Source organism: Oryx dammah, unplaced genomic scaffold, assembly GCF_014754425.2.
Source record: "Oryx dammah isolate SB20612 unplaced genomic scaffold, SCBI_Odam_1.1 HiC_scaffold_8, whole genome shotgun sequence".
Lineage (NCBI taxonomy): Eukaryota > Metazoa > Chordata > Mammalia > Artiodactyla > Bovidae > Oryx > Oryx dammah.
In genome coordinates this window covers 39,448,247-39,463,174 of record NW_024070192.1, presented here as the reverse complement: position 1 = coordinate 39,463,174, position 14,928 = coordinate 39,448,247, and the positions used below count along the sequence as shown (strand labels likewise).

The 14,928-nt window shown below is 47.6% G+C and overlaps 1 protein-coding gene and 1 non-coding gene across 3 annotated transcripts in view; one reads left to right on the top strand and one right to left on the bottom strand.

Annotated features, from left to right (window-relative positions):
• Window positions 1–384: 384 nt before the first annotated feature.
• The window catches only part of PITPNA (phosphatidylinositol transfer protein alpha), a 35,579-nt gene continuing 21,035 nt past the window's right edge, over window positions 385–14,928 (bottom strand). Inside the window, exons 9-12 of one of the 2 annotated variants that reach the window (XM_040243802.1) lie at window positions 14,788–14,898; window positions 13,627–13,749; window positions 3,894–3,962; window positions 385–2,968 (exon numbers count right to left, since the gene is read on the bottom strand). In XM_040243802.1, the coding sequence (XP_040099736.1) occupies window positions 3,918–3,962; window positions 13,627–13,749; window positions 14,788–14,898 (279 nt within the window). In that variant the 3' untranslated portion in view covers window positions 385–2,968; window positions 3,894–3,917. Of the gene's footprint in view, window positions 2,969–3,893; window positions 3,963–13,512; window positions 13,750–14,787; window positions 14,899–14,928 lie in introns of both variants that reach the window. The other variant, XR_005721615.1, reaches the window with a different exon arrangement.
• On the top strand, window positions 9,139–9,211 carry TRNAE-CUC. The gene has a single exon. It is a non-coding gene; the product is annotated as a tRNA-Glu (tRNA).

Sequence of the window (14,928 nt, the reverse complement as noted above, 5' to 3'; positions counted from 1 at the left end):
AGAACCATGACTCTCCCAAGAGAAATGCACAATTTTACAAACAAGCTTCGTAAGGTTCAGACCCAGAAGCCAGGTTAAGAATTCCCTTAAATAAATGTTTTGCTTGGTAGGAAGGATAAAGGGAGATGTGGAGTAGGGGAGACAAAAGCAAGAAGCAAATACTACCAGTAGAACATGGCCCAAATACTTTCAGGTATGTGATGTTTGTCTAAGTAAAATGATGAGCGATTGTCTTAGTTTACAGAAATTCATGTGCCACAATTTCTAGAGGTATCTTGGGTCTTAATCCTTCCCTGGTAAAATGGGGGATGTCAGCAAGAGTTTGAGGATATATAAGTTGTAAAATGGACATGAGAACATCACCAATAAGCTGGACTCCAGACAGCTCTGTCTAGGATTTTATTAGACTGCTTTTTTTCCCCCAATATACCTGTATTGGAAGATTGAGACAAAAAGGCACAAACTCACATTAAATAAACAAGGTAATCTAATCAGGTCTACAAAGTGTATTTTGTAAAAGAAGTAGCACTAGGAACCAACCAAAATAAGTCAGGGAGTCCCGGCAGGGACTGTAAGAGAATTGGGGAAGATATACATGTGCCCACAATACTGACCCTGTCCCCTACGCCTCTCTGAGAAGGCCAGAGCCCAGCACCCCTCCTCCCCCAGAGGCACCGCTGCTTCCAACTGGGCCTGTGGCCCTGGAAATCCGATGGAAGCAGCTGGTCTGAAGGGGCATGGCACATCCTCAAAGACTACCCTTGGAGCTAAGCCTTGCATCTGAAGCCCCTCTGAGTACTGGTCAGTTTGGGCAGGGTAAGAAGGGAAGGGAGGTACTTAAAAGGTATCATTGCCCAGCAGCGACACTCTCCACGGGGACACAATAGACCAGGCTCATCCCTCCTTACGCTGACATGGACTGGAGCCCCAGATCCAGCTGACCTCTGAAAATTCTAGTTCGGCTCACATGGATGCTGAACTGGGGCAACTGATGGAGGCGGGTGGAGCTAGAGAAAAGGCCCACAGAGAGCAAGACCCGCTGTTCCCCAAATTGGAGTGATATGTATGAATCTCAGAGAAGACTGAAGGAAGGAGACCAACATCTGCTGACCCTCAAACCACGTAAACAATAGTCTGTTTACATTATCACTGCTTGTTTCTCCCAGGCTAACGCACATCTGGACTTCACTTAGTTGATGAATGAAAGAAGGGAAAGCTTTAAGCACAAATATAATTACAGCTATTACAGAACTTGTAGGAAAACATTTACATTTTTCTCCAGTAGGAATGCCACTTCAACTTTCCCTGTCAAATACGACCAGCAGTTGGGCTGCTAATAACCAACTGAATTGCCCCAGACCCATTACTATAGACCCCACAAGGTGTGGAGACTAAAAGGAAGGTGTGTTGGGGTATCTCGTGGTCCCAGAGGGGACTCAGTGAAGGCAAGAGCTAACCACGCTGAACCTGTCCCCCCCCACCCCTTGCTCCAGGGGGGCCACAGGGGAGCAGCCATCAGGAAGTCCCAGGCGTGACACTCCCTTATTGCACTTAGAAATCAGTAAGGCAAAACAAACTGACAAAAACCTAAGGACAGATCATCCCATTCTGCTTCTCGCTCCCCCAACAGAGATTTGGTCTCTCATTAGCTTGAGTCACTGCACATTTGGCCAACAAACTTCACGAGGCTTGGGAGATGTCAAGTGACACCATGGCTATCTCAGATTCTCCCACGGGGAAGGCGTACTCCAGCACTGCCAAGTCACAGGCAACTAGGAAGCCCTCAGCAGCCTCTGATCCTCCACAGGCTTAGACTTTCACACCAGCCAACTTTGATAGAATTCGCCACTGCGATCACTCCTGGCTCTCAATTGTCCAGGGCAGAACTCTGCGTGGGGGCAGGGCAAGCTGAGCTCTTGATCCCCAAATTCCTTTCCGGCCACTGGAGAGGAGGGGGGAACGTGTTCTGGGAAAAAGCTTTCTGCATGCTTGTCTTGTGCAGCATGAAAAGATCAAGACCCCTTGTGTCCTGACCAGCCTCAGACAGAGGACAGGAATCTAAGAAAGCACAGAGAGGAGGGGGTTATTGCTGAGTGGCAGCACCAGCCCAAAAGGGAAGAAGAGTATGGACACAGAGCTCCTGGGGACGGGGGCAGGGGGTGGGCAAACTATTAGGTATAAGGGGCAGACTCAATTCTAAGGGCCACGCTGGACAGTCCCCTCCAGGTAGAGTTGACCCAGGCATATTACAGGCTCTGCAGAGGTTCAGACAGAGTGGGCAACAGGAGGGCCAAGGAGCCATAGGTATTTCTAAGACGAGTGACCAGAGATGCGATGCCTGGGGCAGGGGTTATCTGTTGTTTAATTTTCAAAACAGATTGGCTGGGCCTTGGGTACTTCCATGGTGCCTAGAGCACTCTTAACAGTGGGTTCCTGGGAGCAGAGATCAGAGTTACAAAGCCACACTGATGTTCTGTGGAACTGGGGGGGAAACAAATCTATTTCTGCCTCATCCCCTCTCCCCCTGTGAGCACTCAAAATTGCAAAGATCTGCCCAGGAAGCCAAACACTTCAGTTTATCCCAAGGTTGAAAACAAAGTAAATCATTTAAATCACCACATCACAAAAGGTAGCTATTTTCAAAGACTAAAAATGTCACTTGGAAATAAAGGGGGGGGGTGGGGAGGGCACACAGAAATGGGTCAAGAACACAATGGTTGGAGAGGGAGGCGCTGTAAATACAGCTGCCTACAACGCCACACATCTCAGAGGGGCAGGTTCCCGCTCACACGGGCTGCATAATACCAGACGGTCTATTTGTTCACAATAGTAAAGGGCATCTAGAATTAGCTACGGTAAGGGGTCAGAGTTGCCTGAAGAATGGGCACAGAAGGCTGCGTCCGGAGATGGCCTGTCACTCGGGAGCGTGGAGCTGCTGGGCCTTCCTGTTGACCACTGTCTTGCAAAACTGGAAGAGAAAGAAAACAGAAACACTAAACCATGGACGGGGAATTTCAAAAGGAGGAAGGACGCCAGCGGAGGGCGGGGGTGAGGCCAACACCCATCCTGTCCTACACTTTCATCTCCCGGAAGTTCTCCTCAAGCATGTGGGGCAGGAAACGCAAGCAGAGGTTTGCAGCACAGCGGCTGAGTCCTGCCCCCACCCCCCGTGCTAGGCAGCCAGGTTTTATTGGGTAACATTATTTTTTCTCAGAGCCAGATGGGGAGCAGGGCCAGCCAGGCCTTTCGTTCCATGCCTAAGTCCCTCTGAGCTGCTGGAGTAAGAGCAAGTCTGGAGGCTCTGGGAGCTGACAGAAGGATGGATCTTGGGAAGGGGTAACCACGTGCAACAAGGGACATCCCAACCTGGTCCTATGGCCTGGGCAGAAATACTCTCCCAGTACCTGAAAGGTGCTGTCTCCGATGGGGACAGTCTGGGATCAGAGGGTACAGAGAGGAAGGAAATGAAGCACCAGACGCAATGAGGACCACTAGGAAAAGCTGTCTGGCCAGCGAATTTTCCAAGGGCGGGGCAGGGAACAGCTCTGGTCCAGGGGGTAAAGGAGCAATCAGAAGACCAGCTTCCACTTGAATTGGCTCCCCTCACGGGAGGAAGAGTAATTAGGTGCAGGTACGCTTTGATTCTCATCTGCTGCCCCCTCCCCAGCCCCACGTCCCGCCACCCTGCCCCTGTCTCTAGTGGATTTTTATCCAATCGCATGGATTCCTGAAATGTCTTGAAAGCCATCATCTCCTTCAGTGGAAGCCCAAGAGCTCTCCGGCACCACAACCATCATTACGACTAGAGGGCAGGATGAGCAAAGAGGCAAGGACCCAGACTGATGACTGATTTTGGCGTCTGTGATGCGCTCAGTGAGAAACTTGGTACATACGGTGCAGGAGGGGGAGGAGTGGCTTTAGTCATCTGCCGTCATGCCTTTCACTGGGTCCTTTTGTCTCATCTGCAACAGAAGAAAACAGGAGAAACGGGAGGTGTCTGCTGCTGCTGGACCTCCACCACAGGGACAAATTCCTCCTTCTCCTCAAGCCTGCCAGCGGATAGTAAAGCATGTATTTTGCGCACAAAGCAAATCGGAAGAAGTAAATTCTGCGTACACAGGGTCAGTGCCACACAGTTTCCAGCTCTGTCACTGGCCCCACCGCCCATGATTTCTAGTTCTCTCCCCTGAGTCTCAGTGTTGGGGTTTAGTTCTTAAGCTCCTCTCTTTCACTCACTCAACAAATACTTATGAAGCATCTTTTTTTTGGCAAGGCACGGATCCCAGCCTGAAGATTCAGCCATGAACCAAAACAGACCAAGTTTCTCCTCAGGGAGCTTACATTCTGGGACAAAGTAAGGGGAGGACAGAGAAACTAGTCCACGTCAGATGGGGCTGCAGGTTGCTGGGGTGGAGAACAGCTCTGGCGAGGTGCTGTTTTATGAGCTGCCTGGGGAAGGCCTCTCTGATAAGTGACGTCAGAGACCCGAAGGAAGTGAGGCAGGAAATCCTGTGGGTACTGGGGCAGCGGTGGGGGTGGGGGGCGCAGCAGGGAACATTTCAGGCAGAGGGAACAGCAGTTCCCTTTCCTGGGATCTGCTTAGAGGCTTCGCCTGGGTCTTGGCATGTTTCCAGGGCGGGTGTGTGTGTGTGTGCGCGCGCACAGGTTCCATCCCTGGTTGGGGAGAACCCCACATGCTGTGTGACATGGCAAAAAAAAAAAGAGGCTCTGGCCAGTCTGCCCAGTCAGCCAAGTGGGCACAGGGATGGAGAGTGCAGGTGGCAGATCTCAACTTGGCAGAAGTGCGAAGCTGCTGGAGAACAGGACAGGGTCTTCTCTGGGAGCACTGAGTGGTCCCTGTGGCCCGCACCTTTCAACAGCAGTGGACACAACTTGCTGGGAACACCGTGCAGGCAATTGCTCTCAAATCCTTTCCAACTTGAAAACAGGTTCTAATTGCAGGATGTCTATATGTCTATTATAACTTCCCATTAGACATGTTTGTCTTCACTGTCCATGAATTTTCTGCACCAGGTTCAATCTTTACTCATTCAACAACTTTTGAGCCCCTCAGAGCATAAGCGCTGGAATCAGACTGCCTGGATCGCATTCTGGCTTCATCACTAAATTGTGACCTTGAACAAGTTACTTCACTGCTCTCTAAGCCTCAATTTCTGTAATAATAAAAATAGAGATAATAATAGACACTACGTAGGTCATGGGGTTGTAGTGAAGGTTAAGATATTCAGGGAGAGTACTTAGCACAGAGGAGTGCTTGGAACGCTGTACCTGTTATCAGCCCTGTTATGTCTTTGTTCTAAATAGCATGGCGAACATGCCATGTGTGCGCGAAACACTCAAGAAGCTGCACGTTTAAGCTACAGCCTCCTCAGTTGTGCTTTATTCACTAGACTTTCAGCCACATTATTCAGAGACTCTATCTCATCAGTAGTAGCTCTCCACTGGGAAACATCTTTGAATATACTTCCTGCCACATTTCAAACCCACGACCATTGTTTACCGCACCCCCGCCAACTATTATAAATCACTGAGCCCACGTGGAACCTGAACATGAGAAAAACATCCTCCTGGTCCTCCCCAGAGGTTCCGATAGTCACTCCCTACTGATAATGATTACTGTGATTATATCTAAGCTCGTAGCTTGGTCTTTCAGGCTAGAATTTTCTCAAAATCTTTTTCTTTCCTTGGCTGTGCTGAGCCTCTTGTGGGATCTTAGTTCCTTCACCAGGGACTGAACCCGAAGCCACAGCAGTGACAGTTCCTAGCTCCCTCTTGGAATGCCTCTTCCCTGTAGATTTTGCTCAAAACTCACTTTCCTGAATGGTAGCTTTAAATTTGTATTGCTCCTATAACTTCAGTTATCCATAGTAATTAGTATATTACTTTATAAGAGCTTAACAAACTCTAGATTCTTCTTGACTCCAATTTTTTAAAAGACAGAAAGTTACCCTTGTGGTGTGAGGTCAGAATTGGAAGTATTTGTGTGAACATAATAGATCAGAGAGATTTAAAATCCCTCCTCCTACGAGGTCTGGGATCAGCAGCACCCCAAGAGTGATGACCACACCCAGGTGAACAAAGATAACTTCACCGGGACTGGACAAGAAGGACAGGCAGAATACAAGGAAAAGAACACCGAGTCTGTGACCCTTTGGTCTGAAATACAGACGCTGGATCTAATCATGCAAAAGCATTGGACTAATCCCAACTGAAACACTGTCTACAAGATGGCTAGCCTATCACCTCCACAAATGTCAAGGTCATGGAACTCTCAGAAAACAGAGGCTGTGCCAGACTGAGACCAGAGGGTGCTCTGGTGGATGCTGTCTTACCCTTTCCTTCGTATTCTTGTCATTTTCATTAAGTTTGAAACTCTTTCAGAAAACAACAACAAAAAAGAAACTCCTTCAAAATAATTACAAACCCCCCACGGCACCCCCCAAACCAAAAATGGCAACGTCCCTGGTGGTGCAGTGACTAGGACTCCATGCAGGGGACCTGGGTTCGATCCTTGGTCAGGAAGCTAGATCCCACATGCCACAACTAAAGATCTGGAGTGCCCACAACTTAAGACCCAGCGCAGCCAGCCAAATAAATAAATGTGAAAGAAGACAGAAATGGGCCCATGACATATCTGCTCACTAATGACCATTCACGTACATTTTCAATAATCAAAGAGGCTAAGGTTTAGTATCATGGGAGCAAAGCTCTTTGGGTCTCAAGCAGATGCCTGTAGACCCTGAGAGCTCACTGCCTGACTTGAATTTACTAAGGCAAAGCCAGGTCCTGTTCTCCTATTGCTTGAAATAAGATGCAACTTCCTATCAGGAAACACAACAGCTTCCTTTACTCTCAAAGACAAGGTCCCCCCACAGAGGGTGCACCAAAATAAAAATGCATTATTTCATTCTTATAATGAAATGTTCTACGAATGCTTATTTCCTGTTTCCTGGGGCCTAAAATGAGAGATTTTATCTAACGTTTGTGGTGCAAGCCGTTACCGGCCATCTATGTACATACGGTCGAGGAACATGAAAACAGAAGCTCCAGTCCTGGAGGGTTTCTTTTTAGCAGTGCTTTGCTCTAGGGAAAGAGGCCAGGGGTCAGAAGAAAGGGACTTTTATCCATCTACTTATTTTTATTTATTTATTTGGTCTTCTTTTTTAAAAATATTTTTTGCCATCTTTTGAAAATTGCTTTTCCTATAAGTATGAAATACACCTTTGACTTAAAGGAACTTGTAAAAGTATCAGTCAATTTCCTGGGTGTGATATCATACTATCATTTTGCAAGACGTAGTCACTGGGAGAAACAGATCTCCTCTCTCTATTATTTCTTACCACTGCATGTGAATCTCACAATCATCTCAAAATAAAAAGTTCAGTAAATTAAGCTAGAAGGAAATCTAAAAAGGAGGGGATATATGTACAGACAGCCGATTCACTCTGCTTACAGCACAAACGAACACAACACTGTGAAGCAATTATACTCCAACAAAAATTAAGTAAAAAATTAAGCCAGTAAAAAAAAAATCATTTATGACACTGAGTAGTAACCACAAACCTGTTCTGAAAGCACACAAATACAAGGCAAATGCGGAACTGTTCTTAGAACTTCTTTAGAAACCTACTCTATAAACAGGTTTGGCCTTTTGGGGAAGAAATCTGGCAATAAGTAACAAGAATTTTAAATCCTCTAATTCTACTTGTAGGAATTTATTCTAAGTAAATAATCCTAATTACCCAAACAATGGAGTGCATAGAAATTTCTCATCATGGCATTATTTATAAACAATGAAAACCTGCAAACAACATGAGGGAAAATCAGCACAGGACAGAGAGTACAGAGCAAGATGTAGCTACTGTGAGAAATGTGTAGTGAAGGAACTTTTTTCCTGGTTTGAATGCTGTTATAATGTTTAGAGAAAAGTGAGAAGACCACCCAGGCTCGTACAGTACCATCAGAACTAAGTAAAAGTGTGTAAGAATTCTTAAAATGTTTACAGTGGTGGTTTTTAAATAGAGTACAAGTGATTTCTATTTTTTTAGTTTCCTGAAAACTGTTTAATGCTTATATATTACCTTAATATAAAAAAATTTAAATATTTATAAAGAAAATAAAGCTGCTCCCCTATTTCAAGATGCTGGTCAATGTTCCAGGTGGTCTGCTCTGGGGTCAATCGCTGCTGGGCAGGGCGGAGGGAATTAAGACTCCAAGGACAGCATCAGCCTCAAGACAGGGATCCCTCGGCCTCAGAAGAACTCGCTCTGCCCTCTGCAGGCACTACGGGAATCTCAGATACAATCTTCCACAGCCCAACACGTGAACCAGTGTTTTAATCTGAAGACCCTTGTCTATCACAATCCCAAATGAGGAACTCTGGGAGGTATTATCGTGCCAGGCACTTCACTGCACAGGGATGTTTAGGTAATTGAAAGGTAACTGGTCCAGTATTTAAGACTTAAAATCTAGAAGTAATGGTGAATCATCAGTCAAAAAACCAGAGGATGGAGCAAGGGCCCTCTTCATCCATACTAAAGGGATGAGGAAGAGACAGGCACATTCAGACTCAAGCAAATGGAAAGGGAGATTGTCTACAGAGATGCTCAGAGACAAGCCCGCCAGGTGAGCCCACAGAGCAAAGAGTGCCACGAAGCCTCTGAGCTCCATCCCAAAGTACAGAGTCCAAAAAGGATGGACAACGGAGGGATCAGAGGAGCCAAAAGAGTTAGAGAGGAAGACCCATGGGGGAAGATGACAAAAATGCTGCAGGATCTTCAATCATGTGTTCTTTGCTGTTCTTCAGCAAATGTTCTAGAGAGTCCTGTAAACAGGGAAACGAAGTTGTTTTTTTTTTTTTTTTTTACAATTTTTAAGATGAGTCCTCTTCTCCCCATCTCATTATCTCGAGTTAACAACCAAGGCCCAGGAGGTACCTGTTCTCTGAACTAGAAAGTATCCTTAACTTCTCTGCAAAGAATACCCGTGGCACAGGTAGTCGAGAGGATGTCGTGACAGTGTGTGTCAGATGTTGGCTTACCACACATGACAGGCACATGGGAAGACCTCATAAATGTCAGCTTCTATTAATAATAAAGTATGTTACTGTGTGGGAATTCCCTGGCAGTCCAGTGGTTAGGACTTGGTACTCTCATTGCCATGGCCCTGGGTTCAATCCCTGGACAGGGAACTAAGATCCTGTAAGCCACAAAAAAGCAACTTATTACAAATCAACTATATACTTCAATTAAAAAATATGGATAGATAGATATGTTTATGACTGCCATGTTTATAAGACAGGGGGTTCCCCATTACAGGAGGTGCTCAAGCACAAGCTAATGGGAAAGGGCAGAGAAGACTCAAGCTCTGGCCACATAATTAGACTAAATGACCTTTAAGGTACTTTCTTCCACTTTTGAGATTATGAGTTTCTTAAGAGCAGGAGAGGAGGGAGGGGGACGGAGAGCCACTGCTCCCCCACAGGCACTCATTTCCTGACATTTTTGTTTTTAGGGCAAAGGACTAATCTCTTGATCCCCTGTTTCTCAAATCCTTGAGCCTCATCCAAGAATGGCGGGTTCACCTCCCAGAGGACAAGAGTTATGGCAGGGGTGACTGTGGCCTTATAGTGACCTCTTGTAACTCACAAAACAACCCACCCACACCAGACTGCTATCTATGCCTTGGTTTAAAGAATAACAGTCATAATTTCTATCACAAACTTGCAGTTAATCATGACAGGCTGGATGCAGTACAAGCATTTACTGCTATTTCTCCCCCAAAGATTAGCACGATGACAGTAAAGGAATTTAAATAAAAGAAAGAAAAAAAGATGGAAAGATGGAAAACTACAAAGACAATAAGAACAGAGGAGACAACAGCAGGTAAGAGGTGGAAACAGCATTCTGGAAGACAAAAGGAGGACAGAGGAGCAGAGCAGCAGGAGCTGCAGGTGAGGAAGGCCACCCACAGGGAGCAGACCCACTCCTGCCGCAGGTGCTCCAGAAGCTTGGGAACCGGCAGCACCAGGTGCCTCTACGTGGAGGGGGTGCGGCTGGGTGAGAAACGGGTGATATCTTTGCAAGTGGAAATAAAGAAGAGTTTGGCTCTGGCGTGCCCTGGTGTTCCCTCCCCTGGTTCTCAGTCTGCCCCCAGGACCTTTCCCTAGATCAGCTCCCAGAAGGCTGGCCTTGACCAGCCCCATGAACAAAAAGGCTGGCGTGTCCTCTTGAAGCAAAACGAGCAGCCCAAGAAAAACAGACTCAGGAGCCGGAAGTGGGAAGCCCCAGTGGAACCATCTGACTACCCTTCAGTAAGCCCAGCCACTGATTCAGAACGTGGGTTAACTCCGGGAGATGATGAGGGACAGGGAGGCCTGGTGTGCTGCAGTCCTTGGGGTCACAAAGAGCTGGACACAGTGGAGCAACTGAACAGCAATAACAACAACTGATGCAGAGGGGCTTCATCCACTTTTTGGAGCTTCACTCTTCACTGTGAATGGATAGCCCAGGACCCCCAGTCATCAGAGGGAAGCCCCTAAGAGGAAACACAAAGTCCAACGGGAAGAGGAGCTCAGCGGAAATGATGTTCAGGGGGAAGAGAGACCTCAAAACCAAACCCAAGAACCAAACCCCATGCTTCAGAAAAGGAAAGTAATGCCAAGACCAGAACAAGCAGTGCTTAAGAATGTCTTCAATAGAGGAGACAAAGTTGACTTCAGAAAACCTCTCCTAGAAAGCACACAAATAAGGAGACAAAACATAAGAAAATTAGAAGGTCAATTCATGATGCCCAACTTCTAACAACAACAACAACAACAACAAATTCCAGAAAGAGAACAAAGAGGACAGAGGGGAGAAAATGATGAAACAGGGGACACAGAAACATTTTCCAGAACTGAAGAGATCTTCAGATTAAAGTGTCTACCGAGTGGGAGCAAAATGAATGAGAATGAACCAACCTCAGCTACTGACATTATGGCAACCAGCCCAACCACCCACCCCTGTGAGACTCAAAGACACAACTTAATGATACAGACACAAAACTAAGCTAACAACAAGGGATGTGTTTACTAACCTCCTAAGAAAACCAGAAAATTATCCATGGAAGAAATGAAAATCAGAGATGACAGGGTTCATATATATATGTATATGTATGGCTGAGTCCCTTCACTGTTCACCTGAAGTTATCACAGTATGTATTAATTGGCTGTACCCCAATACTAGAGAAGGAAATGGCAACTCATTCCAGTATTTCTGCCTGGAAAATTCCATAGACAGAAGAGGCTGGCAGGATACAGTCCATGCAGTCGCAGAGTTGGACTTGACTGAGCTAATGTATGTATACCCCAACACAGGAAGTTAAAAAAAAAAGGATTGCAAGGGGCTACTTCCGGGGGCGCAACCTTGGGGATGGGGCAGAAGCCAGTGTCTTCCTCCTAAGTGTGGGATACTACCTGAGTGTCAAACCAATAAAAATACTTGTGGGGTGATGGTACTGCCTGCGGCGACAGTTTCACGAATGTCTGTTTATCTGCAAACTCCTTGAGATGGGCACATTAAATAGGTGCAGCTCTCTGTATGTTAGTCAGACCTCAGTAAAGTGGCTTTTTTTAAAAATGGAAAGAGAAAAAAAAAACTCTGAAAGTAAAACTTTGATAAAAATATTTTTAGAAAGAAGAAAAATAAGAAAGGAAAGCGACATGTGAGCCAGAAGTACAGTCAGCACAAAGGTCCCATGCAGTTGCGAACAGGGTCAGAACACGTCTCCCCCAGTGGTTTTGCTTTCTTTTCCACCACCAACTATTTAAAAAATTCCAGTTCCAAGGCGGGATTTCTGCATCTGCAGTTATCTTGGACAATACAGACCATCCAAACTTTTGGCACAATTATCCACAGAATGGAGAAACAAAGACGAGGGCTGGGGACTGAAAAAGAACCCTATGAGGACGAGTGCCTGTGAGCTGTGGGCCTAAGGGAGGCAGCTCAGCAGGTCCCCTGGACAGCCTGCCCAGCACCAGGAACTCGAATCCAACCCCAAGAGTTTTATACTCTTTATACCCCAAGAGTTTTTAAACGTTGGCTGTTGGCCAACGTCTCCATGACCCTGGGGTATGCTGGCCGGCTTGGCAGCAACAGGCAACTGGCGCTCAGACTAAAACCTCAGTGGCTCTGTCCCTGCTCCTCCATTTGGTAACTTCTTTTTTTTTTTGGTCAGGACTCAGGTGACCACAAGATTCAAGGCTTCTCTCTTGCACTGTTAGAATCGCCAGAGCTCTGGACATTAAAACCTACTGCTTTCTGAAGATCTTTAGAAGAAGCAGGACTTGTGTCCAAAATCCTGCCACTTCCCTGGAACTGCAGCTGAGTGAATAACTTAAACATCTGCCTTCAACAGGAACTCACTCAGCAAACCGCTGCAACCAGTGAGTCAGCCCGGAAGTGTCATCCTGGAGGGTAGAATCCATTCCCCACGGGGCTCCCCGTCTAAGGAAGAGCTCGTGGGCCCACTTTCCACCAAGACCAGCACAGTGACTGGGAGCACCAGTGTAGTGGGGGCAGCTTGGACCTGGGTCTGCGTCTCACCTGAGAGCCTGCTGGAGAGCCAGGCACGGCTGTGCAAAGCTCTGTCTGCCAGACACCAGGCTCCGTGCCAACCCTCCCAGGGCAAGGAGGGAGAGATAGATGGCAATTCCTAAGAAACAGAGCTTCCTGCCTTATTTTTAGCCCCGAGAGGCAGGAGGGAGACCCTGCTGGCATTTAGAGGGAGGAGAAGCAGCCAAGTGACTGAGTGCTATGGTTCCTCCTCCCTTGACTGTGTCACCTGCAGGCTGTGTGACCCTGGCCCGGCCTTGAACTCTCAGTGCCTCTACCTCCTCACCTGAGTGTGGGGTAACAGCGGCACCCCTTCACAGGGGTTGTGAGAACCACAGGAGATGGGCCGAGACCTGGAGAAGCCCTCCGAATGATGCCTCACACTGGTGGGTGCCTGAGTGCTAGTTACTAACAGTCTCCTCAGAGGGAGTCTTGCAGGCAAGCAGCCCCAAATTCCTCAAAGGAGGCAAGAAGGGTGCTAGGTCTTCAGGCTCCCATGGAGCAGCAGACAGCTCTCCTTCTGGGAACCATGCCAAGCCAGAAAAAAAAAAAAAAAGGCGGGGCAAAGGCTCCAAACTCTAAAATAGCTCCAACACCGTTAAAAAGGGGTTGTGGTGTGCGTCCCGCCGCTGTCCTCTGTGGGTTACGTGCGTGCTATTCGTGGACCAGCCCGGCCTGCCTCCGCCTCCCGGGGCCACCTCCGCCTCTGCAGCCCAGCACGGCTCCCCCACCCGGCTCTGGAGGACCGCTGCGGCAACTGTATTACTCACTTGGCATTCAGCACAGCCCGCCATATCTGCCTCTCTGGATATGCCAAGACCTTGACTAGACTGCAAGTTCAAGAGCACAGGCTGCTTTCTTCCTTGTAGTTCCCATATCGCCTGGCATTAGACCTTACCCACAGTAGACGCTGACCTGCTCCTAGAACCACAGGACGGTGCCCTCAGTGAGCTGCCTGGCACGACAGTCTCCTAGCGGACAGCCCCGGAGTCTCCTCGGGCCTCCCACGTACCTCATCCAGCTGTCTCTTCGTCTCGTCTTCCATCCTTCGAATGTCATCCATCGTCAGGTCGACCCACTTGTCCAGCCAACAGAACAGCTGCCGGTGGAAGTTTGTAAACAGACGCCTCTCTTGCTATAAAAAGGAGGGACCCAAGTTAGAACCGGAAGGTATGGGCCGCTGTGGCAGCCCTCTTGCCCACGCCCTCCATGCCAGCACCCACACTGTACTGGGAAGGTTGGGGGAGGAGTTGTAGGTACCCCACTGGCTGATCTGGATCGGTCCTCCAACCCCTCAGGTCAGTGAAACCTTGCCTCCACATTTCTGATGGGTACGGCCTCAAGTCAAGCCCCCGGGGAGAGGGTGGTGCCTAGCTTGCCCCAAGACAAGGCAAGCGCCTTGTCAGACCAAGACAGGCAATCCATGAGCCAAGATCCCCAAATGACTGTGCCAAGTTTCCTCCTTGTCTCTGGAGCCTAAAGACCAGGTTAAAACTGACCAGCAGCAGGGGGATTCCCTGGCAGTCCAGTGGTTAGGACTCTGTGCTTCAACTGCCAAGGGCTTGGGTTCGATCCCTGGTCAGGGAACTAAGATCACGCATGCTGCGTGGCATGGCCAAAAATCAGTAAATAAAACTGGCCAGCAGCTATGAAATGTTGCTCAATTTTACCAGACTCTCACACATCAGAGAGAAGGATATAGAAACTTCTTAGGTGCCACTGGGACAAGTTACTCAGTTTTCCTGGGTCTCCCACTTACACATCTTATTACTTTTGTCTGATACTCTCTTGCTAAAAAAAAAAAGGGGGGGGGGGAGCCTTAGATTTGTCTAGTTCAGTAATTCAGGGTACTGGAGAATTTGGTCCATAGTACTTTTTGCCTTTTGATGTCAAGCAAAGATCCTGAGTTTTATTTGCCATTTAATCATAACAAGCCCCCTCCTATTTCCTTCTTTTGCCTCAGTTTCCTTCCCATTTGCATGTGGTTCCCCTGGATGAACAGCGTTAATCTCTTAAGAGTCTGGTGCAAGGGGAAGTGGGGGTCTGGGAAATCAGATCTAAACATCCTGATGCTGGCCAACCTAGGATACAAGCCACATGGGTTGTATCATCTTCTCTTGGGCAAAACACCCCCCACCAACACACTGGAAGGCCTCCTACCCTGGCCACTTACCTTATGTATAAAGTTTTCCACTTTGTTCTGCAGGCCCCACCACTTGAACTTGACAGTAACCAGTTTGTATGCACACATGTATGGGCAGTCTTTCTGATTTACAAGTTCTTGCTGTATTAGAAACACACCCACAGGCAGACA